Here is a 24,085-nt window from a genome sequence, read left to right as displayed (position 1 = left end):
GCCACTCAGGAAAATTCACTGTCTTCTTGGTAAGCAATTCCAGTATAGATTTGGCCTTGTGTTTTAGGTTATTGTCCTGTTGAAAGGTGAATTAATCTCCCAGTGTCTGTTGGAAAGCAGACGGAACCCGGTTTTCCTCTAGGATTTTGCCTGTGAAAAACTCTCCAGTCCTTAACGATTACAAGCATACTCATAACATGATGCAGCCACCACTATATGGATAGTGGTACTCAGTAATGTGTTGTATTGGATTTGCCCCAAACACTTTGTATTCAGGACAACAATAAAACAACTGTTTTAAAAAGTCACCATTTGCCTCATCGTTTTCCTTCATCTCCGGCAACTAAGTTAGGAAGGACGCCTGTATCTTTGTAGTGACTGGGTGTATTGATACGCCATCCAAAGTGTAATTAATAATTTCACTAGTCTCAAAGGGATATTCAGTCTTATTTTGTTTTACCCATCTACCCATAGGTGCCCTTCTTTGCAAGGCCACATACATTGTATATGTTTAACACACTGAGCAAGTCTGATTGAATGCCTCCCCCTCTCCGTTCACAACATATCATTTTGTATATCTACCATCTCTGTCAAATACACCAGGGAGAGTTCTCCACACACCGACAACAATATCTATGGGAGCAGCTCCTCACCTGTTCAATGGCACTTTTGAGTTTGTTCATGTGGCTCTCGAAGAGGGGGAAGTGGGAGAAGAAGAAGTCCTGGAACTTGCTGTTCTCCTCCTCATCCTGGGAGAGGAGGAAGATGACGCCGATGGCTATCTTCTTCTTTCTCGCCACGCCCAAGCTAGGAGCGCCGCTCTCGTCCGACATGTTAAAGCTCTCCTCCACAGACCTGGGGCAGGGGGAAAAAACATAGACATAAATTCTACGGGGGACACAGAGACATCGTGACTATGAAGTGAACGCCAGTATTCTTAACAGGCAAAAGTCCAAGTAGAGAGGTAAATGATGCCTTACAGATGACATAAGATCTCAACTTGGAAAAGGGGGAGAACAATAGACAATAGTACTCACTCACTAATCAGGATAGATAGAACACCAAGATTTGTTAATACTCTTCAACAGGGACAACTCCCAGAATAAACGATACGATGAAATACCTAAATGGCATTTGTAACTGGTCATGTACTATTAAGCCAACACCAGTGACAGTGCATTTGGTGTCCTGTAATTGATCAGTGTGTAGCTAGAATTCAGGGAGGGGCCAGTGGTCCCACACAGTATTATGATCCTCCAGTCCAGTCATTTGTATATACAGTAGTGATGCCTGCTGGAATTTGAGGATGTCCTCAGGGGCACGGGCGTTCGAGAGGCCCTGACGGGGGGGGGGGGGGGGGGGGACACACACACACACACACCAGAAGGGGAATGTGTGTCATTGTGTTGAGCTGCTGTCTCACCATCTTGGGAAGACCCCGTTTTCCAGACTGGTGGTCTGGCTGCGGAGCCAGCGTCTCTGGTAGCTACTGGCCTGGCTGCTGGTGAGGGAGGAGCCCGGGGAGGGGAACGGAGTGATCAAGAGACTGCTCAGAGACGCTGTGGAGGGAGGGAGGCATGGATAGAGCGAGTGAGAGAAGAGGAATGACAGAGGGGAAAATGGGAGTAACAGAGAGCCATAGAAGTGTAGAGAGCAAAAGAGAGGAGTTGAGGAATGAGAAAGGAGAGAGAACAAAAGGGGAGAATAGAAGAGAGGGGGAGGGTGACAGAGAAAGAAGAGGGAGAGTGAGTCAGTCAGGAAGGTTACTCATACACAACAGAACAGGGGAAACTCACATAGCAGACGTCTGCACTGCATTCGTTCAGCTTCCCACAGCCCTCCCTGATTATTACAGCATGGCTGGGACATTCAATATCACCTCACAGTCACAAGGAAAGCTGACCCAATACCAGGCACCACGTAGGCATAGATCAATGGAGGCATGCCAAATGTTTGTGATTGAGGACTAGGGAAGTGTATGGGTGTAGGAGAAAGGGAGTTTTTTTGTGTGTGTGTGTGTGTGTGGGGTAGAGGGGACCAAATTAGAACCTCATTTACTAGTACCAGGTTTTGGGAGGTGCTATATTTAAGTATCTGCCTGTGACGCGGGTGGTTGACAGAAAGTGAGATTCCTCTCATGCTGGCAATGCCAGGGCTGGGGGTCAGTTTCCACTGCACAAGATTTTCCAACATCTCTCTCTCCTCCACACCCCCATGAAGGATGGCTACATGGTGGCAGTGGGGGGTCAATGAATGGAAAAAAGGGTGGCCGTTAACATCTGCGTCATGCCTCCATTAGAAAGGTCCTGGTCAAACGTAGTGCACTGTGTAGGGCACAGGGTGCCATTTGGGATGCAGCCATGGTGACACTATCAATCCAGTTTGACCTTGAAGAGAAAGAAATGCTGTGTGGAGCTGACTGGTCTACAGCCGTGACCCAGAAGAATGTGGCTTCATCTAAACCCATTAGTTGTTATAGCACTCTTGTTTAGAGATGGTTCAGCGAGAGAGGACACACCAGTGAGGTGAAGCTAGTACGAAAACCCAGTAACCGAGGCGCAACATCTCAGAGAGACATATAAGGCTGAGGATCAGTGCAGGGTGTCTAGCGAGGTTAATCCTGGATTTAGTTAATAGGCATTACCTGATCTGGCGATTCCACTGTCTCTCTCGTCGTACAGGTTTCTGCCCGGCATATCCATGGGGTTACTGTGGCCTGCAGGAGAGAGAAAGGGGGAGAGAGAGAAGGGGAAAGACTTTGAGAAACAGACCAGGTCGACTCAGCTCACTGAGGAGCGCAAGCCGGGAGGGGTGCCAGTGCTTTACCCACCACCGCTCTCAAAGCAAGAGGCAACCTTCGCTACCACAGAACATTCATTTCCCAATGACCAAGTCCACCAATTACATACCGCCACAGTGCAAGATACTTCCTACAGGGCCCTCTACTAGGGTACTGTTGTTTGTTGTGTTCACTCTAACCCCACTCTGTTGAAGCAGGTGCAGCAGCAGTAGCATCGGAGATACACAACAAACAACATGTACGTTCGCAGAGGTTTACCTCGGCGTGAACACAATAGGCTAAATGACAAAGGGAACGTTCACGCCATAAGTTACGAGTGCAGAACAATGTGGTGGCCAAGGCATTGTTTGGTGTGGTTCTGTTGATATGATTTACGGTCAAATCAACACAAGCTTTGCTGCAATGCGCCGTTGCCCCATGCCCACCCCGCACCTTATGAACATTCCACTATAGCATAGCTAGGGAGCAACATGCCGTGCCACCTAGCAGTGGCTTACAGGGAGGCTATTTATATGTAAATTACCACCCCTGCCACCACTCCATTAAAACAAGGGGAGAGGTTTCGGCGGGAGGGAGGAAAAGGAGGAGGGGGGATGGAGAGGTTATGGTTCGGAGGGTAGGAGGGAGTGAGGAAAGTGAGGGGTACAACAACCATAAAGCAGATATTGACCATGTCCCGTAATACACTTGCTGACACATGCAGCGTACGTACACATGCATGCAACAGCACACAAGCACATCGCAAACCTGAAAAGAAAGAGGCACTCTTGATGAGGCGGAGAGGGCCCTGCTCAGAGAAGGCCCGACGCGGGCTGCAGAGCTGAGATAAACCTGCGCAGCACAAAACGGACAGGGAGAAGAGACAAAACAAAACCGGACATGAACCACTGTTAGTAGAGAAGCAGGAGGCCGACTACCATGTAGGCACTCTAACCCCGACGGAGAGACGGACAACCTGGAGCAGTCCGGGACCACAATGTGACCACAACGTCTGTCGGATATGTTTAGTTGCCACGGAGAGTAGTCGGTCAGGTGGACCAAGATCCCGCACAGAAAATACAACCTCACAGGGAAATACTTTTTAGAAAACATTCCGAAATTGTAGAGAGTGTATTTTCTGTGGGGATGACAGAGAGAAAACAAGAGATGAATTTGCCAAAAGATCTGTGTTTGCGTCATAAATCTCAAGAGGCATAGGCTTCAGTGGAGAACTCTTGGCAGATTCAATTCAACCTGTTTAAACTGTCCAGAAATGGACGTTCAAGGAAAGGGAACAAACAGTTTGCCTGGAGAATACACATCAATTCAAGTAAAGTCAATTTACATGTAACACACGTAAAAAGAGCCAGTGTCTGATAAAGATTTGCAACACAGATCACATACAGTTAACTGCCCAAATAAAGAAAATACTTGAGGAAATGAGGGATAGAAAGTATATTGAAAGCAGGTGCTTCCACACAATTGTGGTTCCTGAGTTAATTAAGCAATTAACATTCAAATTAGTCTTAGGGTAATGTATAAAAATGCCAAGTGGCCCATTCATTTTGGCTACCACAGAAGAAGAGTTCTCAGTGACTTTGAAAGAGGGGTCTCAAAGGAGCATAGGGGTTTTCAAGGGTGTGTGTGTGTGTCTCAAGTCACCAGATCACAACCCAATTTAACAGGTATGGGAGGTTCTGGAGCGGTGCCTGAGACTGTGTTTTCCATCACCATCAACAAAACACCAAATTCTGGAACTTCTTGTGGAAGAATGGTGTCCCATCCCTCCAATGGAGTTCCAGACACTTGTAGAATCTATGCTAAGGCCGCAGTGAAGCTGTTCTGGCGGCTTGCAGTGGCCCAACGCCCTATTAAGACACTTCATGTTGGCGTTTCCTTTATTTTGGAAGTTAACTGTGTCTATGAATGGATAAAACGATAAACAAAGGCATGATAGATAAACAAAAGAGTGCTTCAGCACAACCAAAATAAAATAAACCCATAGGTGTCGATATGAACAATATACATCCATTCATGTGTGAGACATTGAAGGTGCCAGACCAGTCAGTTGTACTGTGGTTGTGGTTACCTATGTTTCCCAGGAGACCGTTGGCCACAGTGTTCTGATCCGGCCTCAGAGCGTTGGGGTCCTGACCGATGAACTCCAGGCTGTCTTGCAGTCTGCCAGGAGCACACAGACAATGGCACAGGTTCAAAGGGCATCAGTAGAAGAGATCGAGATAGATGGAGCAAGTATAGAAAGAGGAGGAAGAGAAAGACAGGAGAGAGAAAGACAGGAGAGAGAGAGTGCAAGACAGAGAGAGAGAAAGATACATGAGGGAAGGTGGTAGTAGGGCTTACGTGTTAAGGCTGCCATAGACACTGCTCCCTGTTCGGGCTGTAAACACTTTACTCAGCATCAGCTGATGGGGCGACCTGTGAACAGACGAGGGAGAAAGGGGGAGAAAAATAAGGGGGGGGGGGGAAATTCATGATGACTTGGTGCTCCTGACATGTGATGTACAGTGCCATTCAAATGGTTTTCCTTTATTTTCACAATTTTCTACATTGTAGAATAATGTTGAAGACATGCCAAGAGTGTGCAAAGCTGTCATCAAGGCAAAGGGTGGCTACTTTGACGAATCTAAAATCAAACATATATTGTGATTTGTTTAACACTTTTTTGGTTACTACATGATTCCATATGTGTTATTTCATAGTTATAATGTCTTCACTATTATTCCACAATTCAATAATGAAATCACATCAAGACAGCTGCTGTGTACATTTCTTAGATCTTCAGTTCAAAGTTCTGTGGGACACAATCTCCCCCCCCCCCTCCCCCCCCCTGGATCTCACCGTATCTGATGGATTTTGAGTGTGGAGCCCTTGTAGCTCATGGCCACAGAGCCAAACATCATCTCCCCCAACATGTTGGCGTCAGAGGAGCAGCGTGACCCCTGAGAGACAGGAGAGGAGAGGGGGAGAGAGGGAAAGGAGAACAGAGAGAAGAGAGAGAGCGAGTAAATTGCATGGTTTTCTGCCATCAAGACTGTAACATAATACATTGGATTGACATTAAAGTCTGAAAGGCATTTCTTTTTTGGTTGCCCAAACACTTTTGATTACTTGCCCTCAAATGTAAATAAGCTATTCATGCAGAGAACCATATACAGCGAGGGAAAAAAGTATTTGATCCTATGCTGATTTTGTACGTTTGCCCACTGACAAAGAAATGATCAGTCTATCATTTTAATGGTAGGTTTATTTGAACAGTGAGAGACAGAATAACAACAAAAAAATCCAGAAAAACACATGTCAAAAATGTTATAAATTATTTTTATTTTAATGAGGGAAATAAGTATTTGACCCCCTCTCAATCAGAAAGATTTCTGGCTCCCAGATGTCTTTCATACATGTAACGAGCTGAGATTAGGAGCACGCTCTTAAAGGGAGTGCTCCTAATCTCAGTTTGTTACCTGTATAAAAGACACCTGTCCACAGATGCAATCAATCAATCAGATTCCAAACTCTCCACCATGGCCAAGACCAAAGAGATCTCCAAGGATGTCAGGGACAAGATTGTAGACCTACTCAAGGCTGGAATGGGCTACAAGACCATCGCCAAGCAGCTTGGTGAGAAGGTGACAACAGTTGGTGCGATTATTCGCAAATGGAAGAAACACAAAAGAATGGTCAATCTCCCTCGGCCTGGGGCTCCATGCAAGATCTCACCTCGTGGAGTTGCAAGGATCATGAGAACGGTGAGGAATCAGCCCAGAAATACACGGGAGGATCTTGTCAATGATCTCAAGGCAGCTGGGACCATAGTCACCAAGAAAACAATTGGTAACACTACGCCGTGAAGGACTGAAATCCTGCAGCGCCCGCAAGGTCCCCCTGCTCAAGAAAGCACATATACATGCCCGTCTGAAGTTTGCCAATGAACATCTGAATGATTCAGAGGACAACTGGGTGAAAGTGTTGTGGTCAGATGAGACCAAAATGGAGCTCTTTGGCATCAACTCAACTCGCCGTGTTTGGAGGAGGAGGAATGCTGCCTATGACCCCAAGAACACCATCCCCACCGTCAAACATGGAGGTGGAAACATTATGCTTTGGGGGTGTTTTTCTGCTAAGGGGACAGGACAACTTCACTGCATCAAAGGAATGATGGACGGGGCCATGTACCATCAAATCTTGGGTGAGAACCTCCTTCCCTCAGCCAGGGCATTGAAAATGGGTCGTGGGTGGGTACGCCAGCATGACAATGACCCAAAACACACGGCCAAGGCAACAAAGGAGTGGCTCAAGAAGAAGCACATTAAGGTCCTGGAGTGGCCTAGCCAGTCTCCAGACCTTAATCCCATAGAAAATCTGTGGAGGGAGCTGAAGGTTCGAGTTGCCAAACATCAGCCTCGAAACCTTAATGACTTGGAGAATATCTGCAAAGAGGAGTGGGAAAAAATCCCTCCTGAGATGTGTGCAAACCTGGTGGCCAACTACAAGAAACGTCTGACCTCTGTGATTGCCAACAAGGGTTTTGCCACCAAGTACTAAGTCATGATTTGCAGAGGGGTCAAATACTTATTTCCCTCATTAAAATGCTAATCATTTTATAACATTTTTGACATGCGTTTTTCTGGATTTTTGTTGTTGTTATTCTGTCTCTCACTGTTCAAATAAACCTACCATTAAAATTATAGACTGATCATTTCTTTGTCAGTGAGCAAACGTACAAAATCAGCAGGGGATCAAATACTTTTTTCCCCTCACTGTATTGCCTGCCTTTCACCAACACATAGGGTACAAATAAGAAATGATCCGTAAAACAATTCTCAGAGCAGGCTCAACTTGCCTGACTGCCATAAATGGTCTGTCTTTCACTCATATGGGGAGGAACCAGAAATATCAGTTGTAGGCTACTGGAAGTCGTTGCAGTTCGGTTATTTTCGCAATCACACACACACGAAGGTTACATACACTTTAGCCAAATACATTTAAAACTCAGTTTCATAATTCCTGACATTTAATCCTAGTAAAAATTCCCTATTTTAGGTCAGTTAGGATGACCATTTTATTTTAAGAATGTGAAATGTCAGAATAATAGTAGAGAGAATTATTTATTTACGCTTTTATTTCTTTCATCACATCCCAGTGGGTCAGAAGTTTACATACACTCAATTAGTATTTGGTGGCATTGCCTTTAAATTGTTTAACATTTCAGGTAGCCTTCCACAAGGTTCCCACAATAAGGTGAATTTTGGCCCATTCCTCCTGACAGAGCTGGTGTAACTGAGTCAGGTTTGTATACCTCCTTGCTCGCACATGATTTTTCAGTTCTGTCCACACATTTCCTATGGGATTGAGGTCAGGGCTTTGTGATGGCCACTCCAATACCTTGACTTTGTTGTCCTTAAGCCATTTACCGCAACTTTGGAAGTATGCTTGGGGTCATTGTCCATTTGGAAGACCCATTACCGACCAAGCATTAACTTCCTGACTGATGTCTTGAGATGTTGCTTCAATATATCCACATCATTTTCCTTCTCATGATGCCATCTATTTTGTGAAGTGCAACAGTCCCTCCTGCAGCAAAGCACCCCCACAACATGATGCTGCCACCCCCATGCTTCAAACCGTAGTCTGGATTATTTTCAGGTTAAGTCGATATAGGACTCGTTTTACTGTGGATATAGATACTTTGTACCCGCTTCCTCCAGCATCTTCACAAGGTCCTTTGCTGTTGTTCTGGGATTGATTGATTTGCACTTTTCGTACCAAAGTACGTTAATCTCGTGGAGACAGAACGCGTCTCCTTCCTGAGTGGTATGACAGCTGCGTGGTCCCATGGTGTTTATACTTGCATACTATTGTTTGTACAGATGAACGTGGTACCTTCAGGTGTTTGGAAATTGCTCCCAAGGATGAACCAGACTTGTGGAGGTCTAGTCTGAGGTCTTGGCTGATTTCTTTTGATTTTCTCATGATGTCAAGCAAAGAGGCACTGAGTTTGAAGGTAGGCCTTGAAATACATCCACAACTCCAATTGACTCAAATTATGTCAATTAGCCTATCAGAAGCTTCTAAAGCGATGACATCATTGGAATTTTCCAAGCTGTTTAAAGGCACAGTCAACTTAGTGTATGTAAACTTCTGACCCACTGGAATTGTGATACAGTGAATTATAAGTGAAATAATCTGTCTGTAAACAATTGTTGGAAAAATTACTTGTGTCATGCACAAAGTAGATGTCCTAACCGACTTGGCAAAAATATAGTTTGTTAACAAGAAATTTGTGGAGTGGTTGAAAAACGAGTTTTAATGACTCCAACCTAAGTGTATGTAAACTTCCGACTTCAACTGTGTGTATGTATGCATGTATGTATTTATGTATATATAAAAAAAACACCTGTCCATGAGTGACTGTTCAGTTTACTTGCCCCAGGCAATAGGGAAACCCTTTATGTCAAACTATTAGGGTTCAAGCCAGTGTCTTTTGATCATGAAATAGCTCTCAGTGGTATGCTTTGAGGAGCTGTGGCCCATCTATCCGAACAGCGTGTGAGGTGTCAGAGGGACCATTCTTACCCATAGAGATGTACTAGAGAGTTAAATCTCCTTTCCAATGGTGTTTCGCATGCCAAAACAGGCATTGAGCCAAGTGCGCCTCTCTATCCAACAGTATGTTCTCACCTGGAAGCGCAGGCCCTGTTCCCTGGGTTCCCGGGGTTCGGAGGCGCAGGAGGAGGAGCTGTCTAGAGAGCTGGAGCTGCCCCCTGTAGGCCTCAGCTGGCAGCATTTCCCAAACACCTTCATCTGGGCCTCACTACTGCACATCTTCTGCTGGGGGAGGACCAAACAAATAATACATTCACATACATAAATGCGTATACATACATACATACATACATACATACATACATACATACATACACAAAATTATGTGGACACCTCTTCAAATTGGTGGATTCAGCTATTTCAGCCACACCGGTTGCTGACGGGTGTATAAAATCGAGTCGTAAAATGTTTGCCCTGCTTTGAGATGTTTGAGCAGGTGTCCACATACTTTTGGTCATGTAATGTATGTAGTAGTATTGTAGAATAAGGCGTTTCCTTGGAGTTTCTCGCATAACACCCCCCCCCCCCAAAAAAACACTAGTATTTGTCATGGCATATCACATAAATAAGAAGCATATTGCCTCTGTCCTAAGTTTGATGAGCTTCTGACTGATCTTTAAACATAAACACTGGATATCTTTTGCACAGAGGGCACATTAATAGGAATTATCTGACAGCATAATTACACATACACACACCCGGATGGAATTCAAGAGTTTAGCGGTACAATCTTCGCTCCAAAAATATATGCGCATACAGCGACAAAAATTTTCTTCTGTTCATGTTTGAATGATTGATGTTTATAGACATACATTGCTTAAATAATGATAATAACAAATACAGTGCATTGAGGAATTTCCTAAGAAACAAGTGTTAGTGACGTTAAATGTAAATAATAAATAAAATAAAAATCAAGCCATTATCAAAGCTTTATCTCGTATTTCTAAGCAAACACAACCAACATAGAGGCTTTCTGTATCTCATGAAATGAGATTGATGTCAGAGCATTCAAAGTTATTTCTGTTCGTCTTAAATCCATACAGATTAAAACACAAATCTTATCCCCCCATGTGATGTGACTTAATTTGTCTGCAGAGAATGGCACCCTATTATACTGGACTGCGTGTGTTGCTTTGCTTTAGTAATGGCTCACATCAAACAAATGTCTCGCCACACCCTGGTAGAGTACACAAAGGCTTGGTACATGTGAGTGCCTGTCATATGACTTCCTCAGGAACTCGTGAGCTGGAGCTGCAACCGCACTCTTGCTCTCCCTCCCTCCCTCCCGCTCTCTCTCTGCAGCACCCACTCCCTCCCCCCCTCGAGCTCACTCACTGCTCACCCTCTTTCTAGCTTGTACAACCTAGTTCCTCCCCCTCCCTCTCTAGCTCTCCCCCTCTCAAGCTAACTCACACTCTAACTTGCTCTCCACCTCTCTAGGTAGAAACAATATCCTCAGGCAAAAAACCCATCATGTGACAGGGGTCACACAGGAGCGATCTAAACCTTAATCATGCTGCAGAATGCATTGAATGGCAATGACTAACATAGTACCCACACTTGTTGCATGGACAGGCCTAGCTAATTGTGGCCCCTATCCAATAAACTCATATTGCTTTTTAATGCAAACATTTACAATAGGTTGTTAAAGTAAATACACATGTTCTATTTCGACACAAGGGTGATACAGGTCAAGCAGTTGGGGTGTTGTCAACACCAAAGTACATTGCAGCAACCCATGACAGCGCAATGCCAAAAGGGTTGAAGATGTGTGATAGAGACTCTGGTCATGTGAGTCTGGAGGAATGTTTACACATCGGTGGCGGGTGTCAGCTGATGCTATTATTATTGGAGATAAGAGGTCCAGTTCAAACCAGTCAAGCCATCTCTAATACAGCCACAGGAGCTTTAGACAGCATTACCCATTTCCCCCACTATGGTGTACAGCCTCATAAAACACCTTCCCCAGACAAGACAGACACACCGCCCCCCATATCCCTCACCAAAGTGTCACTCACCGAGGCAGGGGCTTCCTCTGCACTCCTCTTTTTGGCACTGGAGTCGAAGAGGACATTTCTCCCCCGTCGCTCACAGTCTTGGTACACTATCAATCTGATCTGGCTAGGGTCCAGCTGTGGGGATGACCAGCTAGAGAAAGAGAGATGGGGGGGGGGAACAAGCATGAAGCATATGACTATGCTGGCACTACTAGCAATGAATGTAGACCTGTTATTCAAACTATCAAACTGACTCCCAAAATATCAGCAGCACGTAAAGACAGACATTCCCCAGTCAGACCTGTCTTCACCCAGTCAGAATACCAGAACCAAGCAGAGGTCCATAATGGCCCAGGTAAACGGCATCAAATAAAGGATCAATTATAATAAAAAGTAAAACAGGTTCACAGTGATGGACTGACAGTTGGTTAATAAGTCCTCTTAAGCGGTCAGCCCTTTCGGTCGGTGGGCCTGCCCGTCATGCCATTGCTGCCATTCCTCCCCTCATTCTGCCGCCTCCCTGATGGGAAGCAGAGAGAGCTATGGCCACCCCCCCCAAGCCTCCACCACAGGGCCTGTTTGGTTAGGAGGGCCGTAAAAAAAAAGTGATGGACAGAGACGAAACAGAGGAGGATTTTTCTCAAATCTGAGGGATGGGAAGCAGGGAGTGGATAAGCCTATTTCTAGCTGTTTATTGGAGTCTGTGAGGAGGGGTCCTCTTAAATGCCACTGTTTTGAGGAGGGGTGAGGGGGCTTAGCTGTCCTAGCTCACTGTCAATACCCTAAGTCACAGCCCACTGGTATTTGTGTTCTCTGCATTACTGTTGTCCATCAGGGCCAGGGATGTGTACTGGTCTGGGCTAAGTGCGTTGTGTGACGTGCTGTTTACCAAAACACTGTTGTCAGTCACAGTATAACCAACATTCCTCATTCACTTGAGGGTGGGGGGTTAGTTCTTCTTAAGCCTCTAATCTAAAGGAACTTTTAATCAAATTGTCCATTGCTCATCTCAAGTCGTTTGATAATTTATATCGTTGGTATTAGGGGCTTGGGTGGTACACTGCATACACACACACACACACACACACACACACACACACACACACACACACACACACCGGGGTATTTGGAAAAAGCCACAGGATGTTTTTTCAACACCGTCAATACCGTTGAAACTATTTCTTTGAAGTTTAATACATTTGAATATTTACAGACACTTTTTAAGTAAATACTTGCAGTCAACTTGTGCAGTACCTCAGAAGATAAAGACGATTGTGTTCTTCATTTCACCTGTGACCATTGTTTATTAGAAGGCTTACCTGTCGTCCCCAGGTAAGTCCTCACGTGGTGTTTGTTTACAGGCACACGACGACGAAAGACCGGAGCCTTGTTTGTCACCCACTGTTGTGCTGCACGCGCCAGGTGATCTAGTTACAGTATGGAATTCACAACTAAATGTTTGCCAGCCAGGTATCTTATTACTATTAAGTTAACGGTCTAAAATATGCCAAATGCTCCGCAGTTGTGCATTTGGTTTGCTAATTTAGTAGCTAGTTAGCCATCTAGCTAGTTAGCTATCTAGCTAGTTAGCTATCTAGCTAAGTGGTTAGCTACAGTCCTTCCAAAATCAAGCTTTGCTTGGTAACAGCAGAGAATCCCCTCCTGAACCAAGAGCCTTGCTGTTTAATATTTGTTTTGTATGTGCTGCAAACTTTGAGTAGCATTTTTCAGTTACTTGTATAGTTTAGGTCAGAAACTATACAATGTTTGCAATGCCTTTGTTTGAATTTAGTTAGCATTCTCTACGGGATTTTACATGTACTTGTTAGCATTGATAACCTTCGGATTAGCGCCTCGGTGGGGTTGAAAACCGGGCCCCTTGTGTTCAGCGCCAATATTACCGAATATCCCAGTATGGTACAAGGTTGGTAGGAAAGCATGACACTGGATACTGCCCCAAGCCTAGCTCGTATCACATCGGCCTAACATAACGTCTATCATTGAAATAGATTAATTATCAGGGTCCTCACAATAACTTCTACGTCCGAGTACAATATTCCCTTTATGTGCCCATCAAACCTTCACTCAATGACAGCACTAATCGAGGTCGGCTAAACAAAAAACAACATTCAAGAAAAGAAACCTTGAAAGCGAATGAGGTGATGGTACACAAATCCTATAAAGTAATCATCCTTGGACTCATTCATGATGTGCAAAAGTTGTCCATTTTGAAAGCAAAACCTACCCTGGCGGGAATCAGCATTCCATGGCAGGCCAAGAACACTCCCCTACCCATTGCAGAGCGTAGGAAAGAGCAGACTAGTCAAACTTACCGCACCTTTGTCCCAAATGGCACCCTATTCGCTACATAGGGCACTACTTGTTCCACAGGGTTATGGTCAAAAGTAGTGCACTATATGGGGATTAGGGTGCTATTTGGGATGCAAAGAGCCTCTTATACTCCAGGCTCTCCATAGCTAGCCCATATATTCTGTTCAGAAACATCCAATTCCCCTCAGACAACCAAGTCATCAATGATGTTGGCTCTGAGTTATGCATGAGGCATTCACTTTTTCTCATTGGGGCAAAAGTCGGTCCTCTCTCCTTCGTGTGTCGTCGTGTAGTTGAGAAGTGTCAATTTGTTAGTAGGTGAACGGAAGTGTCCTATAATTGGACTAAATGACAGGATCATACCGTATGGACTAAATGACAGGATCATACCGTATGGACTAAATGACAGGATCATACCGTATGGACTAAATGACAGGATCATACCGTATGGACTAAATGACAGGATCAAATGACAGTAGCGCAGGCCTAGAGCCCGTCAATATGTTTTAAGGACCATGTCATTACTCCTTAGCATGATACATTTACATATAGGCTAGGTCTAGCTAAAGCTAGTAATAGGATTCATTCAGCCTAACAAACAGAAGGGAGTACAAAAACGAAAACATAATGAGCTTGGCAAATTATTTCAGCAGAGGATAACAGACAACGCAGCTCTCCATCTTATCAGAACAGAAGTCAGCAGACGAGAGAAAGTGGAACAGTTTTAAGAACTTTGCATCCATCAATCAGGGACAGAGAGCAAGCGGGGAGAAACAAGGAAACAGACCCTGTGACAGTTGGCTATTAGGAGCCATTCATAAAAGCAGCAGCACACAAGACTGTTACATACAGCAGCACAGTGCTGACCTCAATTCGGTCTGAGCCTATAAAATAGCCTACAAAAAAAGGCCTATAAACATCATATTAATTTCCTTGCAGTATCCACCTCTTAATGTGTTTCTCTATCCCTAAATCTATGAATGTTTCAAATGTACTATTTAGACTAGGGCATTTGTAATAACAACAACAATTTCCTTATAGCTCAGCTGTATCAATCAGAGCATACAATTTACAAAGAAGCATTGTGTGAGCCGGAGCCCTGCAGTGCCAAAGTAAACTCCCTAAAAATTACAGAAGACGGACAGCCTTTGACTGAAAGGCGGTAAACACTGCATCCACACTGGTTCCAAATAGAGAAGCAACTGCAAGCTGTCAGAGCACTAATCACCACATCACATAACACAGCAGCACATTGTCACCACAATTATAGTGAAAATATACAGCCTTGCGCCACTTAAAAACAAGTAGATTCAAGCGCCGCGACACACAGCTGCAGCTCTCTCCGTGAAGCTGAAAGTAACCTTGAGTTAAGTATTCTAACCACATTCAAATCCAACACGGTCAAATCCTGAACAGTATCACAAACACCTGGCAATAATCACGCACACAAGCAGCAAGCCGTTTTAAATATTACTAGGTACCTGGGCATCATTGTGCATTTGCCAGTCTTTCCCCCAGCCCTCTCCTTGCCCTCTCATCCACTGCGTGGCTAAGAATAGCACTGAACTAAATTCACACAACAACATGAGACTGTCAGGTGATCTTTGCGCTGTGCTGGACAGCGCCTGGACAAAGGCATCCCGGCACTGCCGCTGCCCACTGGGCGGGAGTCTAGTCACCCTCTGAAACTAAAGAAAGTGACAGGCACAGCCATCCACTGGAGGTCTTCACAGGGAATAATATGTCCTCCTCGCTGTGACCGCAAAACAGCCCTCCCTCCCACCAGAAAGGCACACGCTGCAGAGGCCATTGGGACACTGTGGGATGGGCAGCTAAGTGGGGTGAACATGCATGTTACATAAACAATCAACCTAAGCTGTGACGCTTTTCCTCTGTCTGATAATGGGGGTTGTTTTTGAATACACAGAGGGTACTTTTCCAGATAAGTATTCTGGTGAACCAGTCCAGCTAGGCTATATTATAACACTCTGGGCTGAAAATGAAACCCTGCTTTAGGACGCTGGGTGCAAGAATAACCTAATCACACTTTCTTATGGGTGAAAGAGGACACCTGCTTACCGACTCCAACACACAAACAACATCTCGCACACACACACAACTGGATCTATGGGCAACACACTCATACCCTCCCTGCTAAAACTAAAAACACAGTGACTGAGTCTGTGAACTGGGGAGGGGTCAGTGGGAGCTGGAGGAAGGGGGGATCCTTTCTCCAGTCTCTCTCAACAGCCCCAGAGAAGCCACAAGATGCAAATGCAGGGAAGCTTGAAAGCTTCCAAGTCCCCACCACGGCTGACTAACTTGGACACCTGACCCACAACCTGTTGTGTTTCCTTGGTTTCAGCCAGGTGACCGCTCACTTCTGCATTCCACTCCATGAATCACATGACCCATGAGTGTGTGGATCACATCCACATTCTCGTCAAACCAAGTTCAACCCCTGATTGTTCAATGAAAAGGATGCCAGAGGAAACCACAAACCCAGGGGCTGTGTGTCTATGACTGAGTGGATCATGCTGCATCACACGTGTAAGAACGGTGTAACGTTGTGAAATACTATTGCTGTTACATGATTGCCAAACTCACGTTATCTCGGAGGAAAATAGTTATTCTACTCTAAAGTAAAAGCTGAGTGCAAGGGGACTAGGTCTAATTCTGTGCTTCAGTTCTAGACCAAGAAATGGCTGTCTGAAAGCCCCTACAATACTGAGTGTCTCACACTGTTTTGCCAGAATGTACAGAAAGAAAGTAGGTAGTCAGGTGATATGGGACACATCACTGATATGGGACTCAACTAAATAGGCTAGGCCTAGATTACATTCCGAGAGGCCTTTAAGTGTTCATATCAGTTTATGGTGTAACATTACACATGAACATGATTGACAAAAGCATATTTCTCTCATATGTTGTGCACAAATTTGTTTACATCCCTAATTAAATGAGCATTTCCTCTTTGCCAAGATAATTAATCCACCTGACAGGTGTGGCATATCAAGAAGCTGATGATAAACAGCATGATCATTAAACAGGTGCACCTTGTGCTGGGGACAATAAAAGGCCACTCTAAAATGTGCAGTTTTTTTTCACACCACAATGCCACAGATTTCTCATGTTTTGTGGGAGTGTGCAATTGGCATACTGACTGCAGGAATGTCCCCCAGAGCTGTTGCCAGATAATTCAATGTTCATTTCTCTACCATAAGCCGTCTCCAATATCATTTTATAGAATTTGTCAGTATGTCCAACTGACCTCAACCACATGTATGGCCTTGTGTAGGTGAGAAGTATGTTGATGTCAACGTTAAAAGTGCCCCATGGTGGCGGTGGGGTTATGGTATGGTCAGGCATAAGCTACGGGCAATGAACACAATTGCATTTAAAATCGATGATTGGAATGCACAAAGATACCGTGACGAGATTCTGAGGCCCAATGTAAGGCATCTGTGACCAACAGATGCATATCTGTATTCCCAGTCATGTGAAACCCATAGATTAGGGCCGGATGAATTTTTTTCAATTGACTGATTTCCTTATATGAACTGTAACTCAGTAAAATCTTAAACATTACTGATACCACAAGCCCAGTTCCATGACTCACAGCAACACAAATAGCACCCTATTCCCTATGTAGTGCATTACTTCTGACCAGGACACATTGGGATCTAGTCAAAAAGTAGTGCACTAACCTATATAGGGAATAGGGTGTAATTTGGGACAAGCTCTGACTGCCAATTCTGAGAAACAGCAAAAAGGGTTTCTGGCAAAGTTGGTATTTTAGTTAGGGTTAGAATTCTGAGGGGAGTTAAGCCGTCAGCATGCTTCAGTTCAGCTGGCGCCTTGCTGAACTTGGCAAGGCAAAACGAACGAGTGAGTGCGCGCGCATACGCCCTTAAAACACCAATAGTACTGTTTGTCCATTCTGAGAGAACTTCCTCAAAAAGTCTAAATTAATCTAAGATAACTCAAGAAATGTGTCATTAATTGACTAAGGAGATCTTAGTTGCGTAATTTTCCATCTAAGATGTTTGGTGCAGTATTTCAAGTAAAAAATAAATTAAAAAAGTGCATGAAAACGATTCGTTGAATGACAGCACTTCATTGAAGAATCCCTACTGTTGACCAATCACAGACGAAGGCACGTGGTCGGCTGCCGACCTCAGCTTGCCTCGAGAAAAAATATGTGCATGAACAACCGAAAAGAAACCTTGCCGAAGACCAAATGAACATAAAATGTGTCATAATATACGCACAAACTGTTCCGAACTGTTATCAGCTGGGAAACATGCAGACGCTTTTAGGCCTGCATATTAAAATCTAGGATAAATGCCCGTAGGCCTACACCATTCAAACACCAGCTTTTCAAAGGCTTTGATGTGGTTTATGAGGAAACCTTGAGTGTGCTGCTAACTAAGAGAGCCTGGAAGAGTTCAAGAAATAGGCCTAGTAGGCTACATAACTGAATAGCCTTATTTGTGTGAGATTTAGGCTATCAAATGTAAAGTTTTCATTAAGACATAGGCAACTATTAGTACTTACCATGCCAGTACCATAGGTAAAGACAGGGTAGGGTCCTTTACGCAAAATATATATCTTTACCATGACCCTGCTGTTCTGAGAACTCTTGGGTCACTTAAAATAGCACTGATAGGAAGAACATGTCGACAAGCTGTCTTACAGACCACTGGCCTGCCTGATGAGATGCAACACACTCACTAGACTAACTCACTTAAAAAAAAAAAACACAAAGTAGCCAAACCACAACTCAAGATGGAGAAGCAGGAGATTGGATGTAAAAAAAAAAAAAAAAAAGCAACGACTTTCCCTCATCTAACCTGGAAGCTACTTTTAAAGGTTGTGACTGACTAGGGAATAGAAGTGATACTGTGACATCCCGCACATGACACACACACTGTTATGAAACTATGTGCAGAGGGAACTTGAGCCTCGAGTTCTCCTCTCTCAACCATTCCACTACTACAACTTAAAGTATCTGTCCAGTGTTTGAGAATGTTGATGAAATATTACCTACAATTCATTACAACATGAATTAAATAGATGTCCTTCCCCAAAAATATAACTCAGGATGTTAAAAAGCAGCTTTTCTCTGTGCCTCTGCTTGGCCTGTTAGGAAAGAGTGGTTTGGGAGTATACTGGTAAATAAAAAAATAACTGCTTTGACAGCTCATCCAATGAAACTGGCATACACTTGGATATTCAAATTAGCTTCCATGTGGGGGCACTGGGGCAGTCTGCCTGAGCCCGGAAGGACCAAGTCAAATAGTATGGATGGATTCAGGATTTGGAAACACACGATGGAACTACTAGTGCACTTTACCATAACAGCAATAAATGCAGACTGATAATTTCACAAGTCTGAGTCGTTTCTGTCCTTTGCTTTGTCACTATATTCCTTTGCTTGAAAAACAAGAAAAAAGTGGTCCGTGTAGTGTTGGTCCATCTTTACACTTCCTCAAAATATTCAGAATTAATCGGAGATAACTTAAGAAATCTGTCCTGAATTTACACCTTTTTGCAGAAGAAATCATGGTGGTGCAATTTTACATTAAGATGTTTGGTGCAGTATTTCTCAAGTAATTTTTTGTTGCATATAAAGTGTCATTGAATGACAAACACTTCATTGAAGAATCCCTACTGTTGACAAATCACTGACGAAGGAGTGTAAAGTTTGGCTTCCCTCGAGAAAAACATTGCTTGACTAATCCGATAATGACATCATCCTCTTTGGATAAGATGTGGCCTTATCTAAGCAAATTTCAACCGTTTTTAAAAAAAACGGTTTGCTTCAAAAACAAGTGTACTGAGTAGGAATGCACGATATATCGGTGAACATATCGGAATCGGACGATATTAGCTAAAAAACGCCAACATCGGATGTCTAGTTTAACGCCCCGTTGTGCAAAACCTGATGTCAAAGGTACCGTGCATACCTATAACGTAGGTACATGACCGCAACTTAACCCTGTTGCCCAAAGCTAACGTTATAAGCAGCCAGCTAGCTTCATCTGGCTAGTAAGGCTCGACCGCACCGGGTTGTGTTGTGAAGCTAACCACAATAAGGATTAGGCACAATAGTGGAATTTGCAGCTTGCCTTCAAAATAAAATGTCATTGACAGTAATGCAAATGAATACAAATAGTAGATTTATGCCATACTTTTATTTTGAAGGCGATCTGCAAAGTCCACCATTGTGGCTAACTTCACATAGATGGGTCGGACCACAATTAATCAAATAAGAACTGTCTTATAAATTAGGGTTATTTTAGATGACACCTAGCTATATAGTTAGCTAGCTAACTATAGCTACTGAAACAGATGTCATATTATTTGACACATCAAATAGTGTTATTTGACGTGTATCTTTGTTGACACGCAAAGACCTGAACAGCATTCCATAGAAGTCCTGGTTGAGAATGAAACAACTGAACAAATGAATGAGCACAGCAAGTAAAATGAAAGAAATAGGTTATGACTATGTTTTACTGGTAATGGGAACATGCATAAATGCCAACAAAATAACTTTTTGGTCAGTGTGGTGTGTGCAACATTTATTTAACTAGGCAAGTCAGTTAAGAACAAATTCTTATTTACAATGATGGCCCGGAAGACGCTGGGCCAATTGTGCACCGCACTATGGGAATCCCAATCATGGCCGGATGTGTGTGTGTTAACTATTTAACTGTACTAGAACGCTTAGAAAGCCGCTAAAATTGTAAATATCGGTTATCAGTTTCGTTTATTTTGGCAAGGAAAATATCAGATATCGGTATCAGCCAAAAATGTCATATCAGTGCTTCACTAGAACTGAGTGTTTTTTCTCTAATGTATGCTTTGGCCAATAAGTAAATGGCGAGTCAACAACATTATTTGGATTTGAGCAACCAGGTTTTCAACTAGAATTTATTTTTACACGAGGCAGCCACCAACATGCTTGAAAATATGAAGAGTAGCACTTAGTGATGTGTTGTCCTGAACATAATGCTTTGTATTCAGGACATGAAGTTAATTTCTTCACTGCCTTATTGCAAACAGGATGCATGGAATATTTTGAAATATTTTTTTATTCTGTACATGCTTCCTTCTGTTCACTCTGTCATTTAGTTTAGTATTGTGGAGTAAATACAATGTTGATCCATCCTCAGTTTTTTCCTATCAAAGCCATTCAACTCTGTAACTTTTAAAGTCACCATTGCCTCATGGTGAAATCCCAGAGCGGTTTCCTTCCTCTCCGGCAACTGAGTTAGGAAGGACGTCTGTATCTTTGTAGTGACTGGGTGTATTAATACACCATCCAAGTGTAATGAATAACTTCACCATGTTCAAAGGGATATTGAATATCAAAGGGATAAGGCATCTACCAATAGGTGCCCTTCTTTGCGAGGCATTGGAAAAGCTTCCTTGTCTTTCTGGTTGAATCTGTGTTTGAAATTCACTGATCGACTGCGACCTTACAGATAATTGAATATGTGGGGTACAGAGATGATGTAGTCATTCAAAAAATGTGTTAAACACTATTATTGCACACAGAGTGAGTCCATGCAACTTATGTGACTTGTTAAGCAGATTTTTACTCCTGAACTGATTTAGGCTTGCCATAACAAAGGGGTTGAACACTTGACTCAAGACATTTCTTTCCCTTAAATTGGAGAATAAAAATGTTTAAAAACATAATTCCACTTTGACATTATGGGGTACTGTGTGTAGATCAGTGACACACAATCTGAATTTAATCAATTTTAAATTCAGGCTGTAACACAACAAAATGTGGAATAAGTAAAAGGGGTGTGAATACTTTCTGCCTGGGGAAGGAGCAGTGTGTTTTGAGTTCTGACTCAAGGTTGTGTGTGTTGTTCTGTGGTACAGGAAGGAAGCTGTTTGCAGTCGGGGCAGGCTGGGAAGCAAACAAAGCCTTTGGCAGGTATCTCTCAGCGATATACAGTATACTGCCCTTGGTCACACGTAGCCAGGGAGTCAGGGTAATATGAGCTCTGTTAAGGGTTTTCCTCAGAGGGTCAACCAACCAGCTGCTCTGCCTAGTATTCTTATAGTCAGTCCAGTATCAGTATCTGAGTAGTTTTACTGTCAGATAAGCAAATCAATAATTTTGTAGTAGGAGACACCAACGTGCTTGAGTGCGTGTGTTAAAGTGAACTATCAGTCCCGCGGGTCTGATGAATGAAGCCTGGGTGCAAAGAAACGTACTTAAGTGCGAGCCAGAAAGGGAATAGTAACCCATGCCATGATGGGGGGCCAGTGCGAAATGAACTCCGCTGCATCGCTCTTTCAGCCTGGACATCTTTATGAATGTGGATTTGACACATATAGGGGAGGGTATTTATTATCATGGGTTCTCATGAGTGACAGATATAAATGGAATCCACCTGAATTCTTTGACATCCCTCTTAAAATTATAGGCCTATAATTCATAAGATCTATATTTTTAAAGAATGTATAAAATGATTTCCCAACACGCAGTAACAGAAGATAAATATCAAAAGCTTTGTAATTTCAGAGCAATCAGAGAAACTATAGCACAACTAATGTAGTATTTTCTGAGCCTTCAGAGCAGCTTCAGCTTGCCAGCCATCCATTTGTCATAGGCCCATTGAACAGTCACGTGCACAGAGCACATACTGCCCCTGGTTGACTGGCTGGCTTGTGACCACATCTCAATGCCTGCTACTGTACAATGATTTATATATATACACACACACACACACACACACATCATTGGTACAGTAGCATGTATGCAGCGCCGTTGTACATTGCACCAAGTGTCGATAATAATCTGGAATTGTTGCAAGCTAGTTATGAATAGTTATGAATTCTAAAAATCGTCAATTTATTCCACGGTAACACACCCCAATTATGAACACCCTATCCAGCACAAATGAGTAACATTTGCATTAGAAGTTAACACTTGCTTTGTCTCGTGTTACTGAAACGTCTTCAAGCAATTTCCACCAAGAGTGGCGGCATTGCCTTATTTTCTACAAAAGACCCAACATGTTCCTCGAGCGAGTTCACAAGGTGGGTTAACGTTAGCTAGCCGGTGGCAACAATAAGGGCCGCATTCAGCTGCTGTCATCAGACATTAGTTACGCTAATACGGATTGCATAGCAGTATCCTAACACAAGGCTCCGGACCTTTCGCTCACCTCTTTCACAAGACGAGCTGCTCAACTAACGTTAGCTAGCTAGTTTATTATGGATAGCATGCGCACGTACCTGAACGCGGGATCCTCTTTGTTGCATCTTGGGGGCGGCGAAAAGGCATTTCTTTTATTAAAAAGTTTATGGAAAAGAGTTGGAGGCATTTTGTACCAAATATTTAGGTACAGAACGTCTCACTTTCTTTTAAATCCAAAAGCAACGCTAGTTCCTTGAAACTAATTCCATTTGTGTCGGAGTCATATGACAAGCATTAGTCACACGAGCTGCTTGGAAACCCACTACATGTTTCTGATTGGACGATGATCCACTGCTCCTTGTCGAAAATACTTGATTGGCTGATATTTTTGGCCAAGTACCACGTGGTCAATAGAAACGCTGTGTTGATGTTTTGGCTTAAAGTTACCATCTGGTCGAGATACGAAATAAAATGTACATTAAAAACTCCTAAAACATAATAAAGAATCCATATATATCCCAGGCCAGGACATCGTAGAAGATTACATATTTTGATAAGTTAAATATGGTTCATATTCAATTCCTAGCCTGAAACATACTGTATGTCACATGTCAAATAGCTCAAATACCAGCTCTTCCCCAACAGGGTGGTAATATTATCCGTGTATTTAGTTAAACAAAATCAATGTACATTATGTATTACAGCAACATAATTTCATAAATGTTTATTTTCTATTTCAAAAAACAAAAAAACAGACAACCTGTACATGGACTGTGAAAACATTCTCTTTTTTTTTTTTTTACAGAATTGCCCTAAAATAAATAATTAAAAAACAAATGTACAAACTGCCTTTTCATTAGTGTTGTATAGCTTTCACAACTGTGTATTGAATTACAAGTTTGCAAAACTATTTCAAAACATGCTTACAGGGCCTTGTGAGATGAATGTGTTGTGAAAATGTCAGGTAAAATAAAGTTATATATGAGCTTCAGCCAATGTGGTTTGTTTGCTTTCTCACCTCGATTGATGACAGCTTTAACAAGTTGTGGTAGCTTTCCTTCCTGGAGGGGTGGAACCAGCACACCTTGCACAGCTGGTTCTGGAACTGCAGAGTGAATAAAGCACAATATTCAATAAAAACAATAGAAACAGATGTAGCAGCAGATTAATCATACTCAATAACCATCA

The 24,085-nt window shown here is 43.1% G+C and overlaps 1 protein-coding gene across 4 annotated transcripts in view; it reads right to left on the bottom strand.

Annotated features, from left to right (window-relative positions):
* The window catches only part of LOC115148553 (folliculin-interacting protein 1), a 31,825-nt gene extending 8,605 nt beyond the window's left edge, over positions 1-23,220 (bottom strand). Inside the window, exons 1-10 of one of the 4 annotated variants that reach the window (XM_029690536.1) lie at positions 22,996-23,220; positions 11,419-11,548; positions 9,476-9,625; positions 5,639-5,739; positions 5,141-5,215; positions 4,869-4,960; positions 3,548-3,631; positions 2,645-2,716; positions 1,424-1,559; positions 654-855 (exon numbers count right to left, since the gene is read on the bottom strand). In XM_029690536.1, coding sequence (XP_029546396.1) covers positions 654-855; positions 1,424-1,559; positions 2,645-2,716; positions 3,548-3,631; positions 4,869-4,960; positions 5,141-5,215; positions 5,639-5,739; positions 9,476-9,625; positions 11,419-11,548; positions 22,996-23,084 — 1,131 coding nt within the window. In that variant the 5' untranslated portion in view covers positions 23,085-23,220. Of the gene's footprint in view, positions 1-653; positions 856-1,423; positions 1,560-2,644; positions 2,717-3,547; positions 3,632-4,868; positions 4,961-5,140; positions 5,216-5,638; positions 5,740-9,475; positions 9,626-11,418; positions 11,549-15,209; positions 15,441-22,995 lie in introns of those variants that run through there. The other 3 variants (XM_029690537.1, XM_029690538.1, XM_029690539.1) reach the window with 3 other exon arrangements.
* Positions 23,221-24,085: the final 865 nt, after the last annotated feature.

Source organism: Salmo trutta, chromosome 15 (genome assembly GCF_901001165.1).
Source record: "Salmo trutta chromosome 15, fSalTru1.1, whole genome shotgun sequence".
Lineage (NCBI taxonomy): Eukaryota > Metazoa > Chordata > Actinopteri > Salmoniformes > Salmonidae > Salmo > Salmo trutta.
Note: the sequence above shows the minus strand (reverse complement) of the source record. Positions and strands in the feature narration are given on the sequence as shown.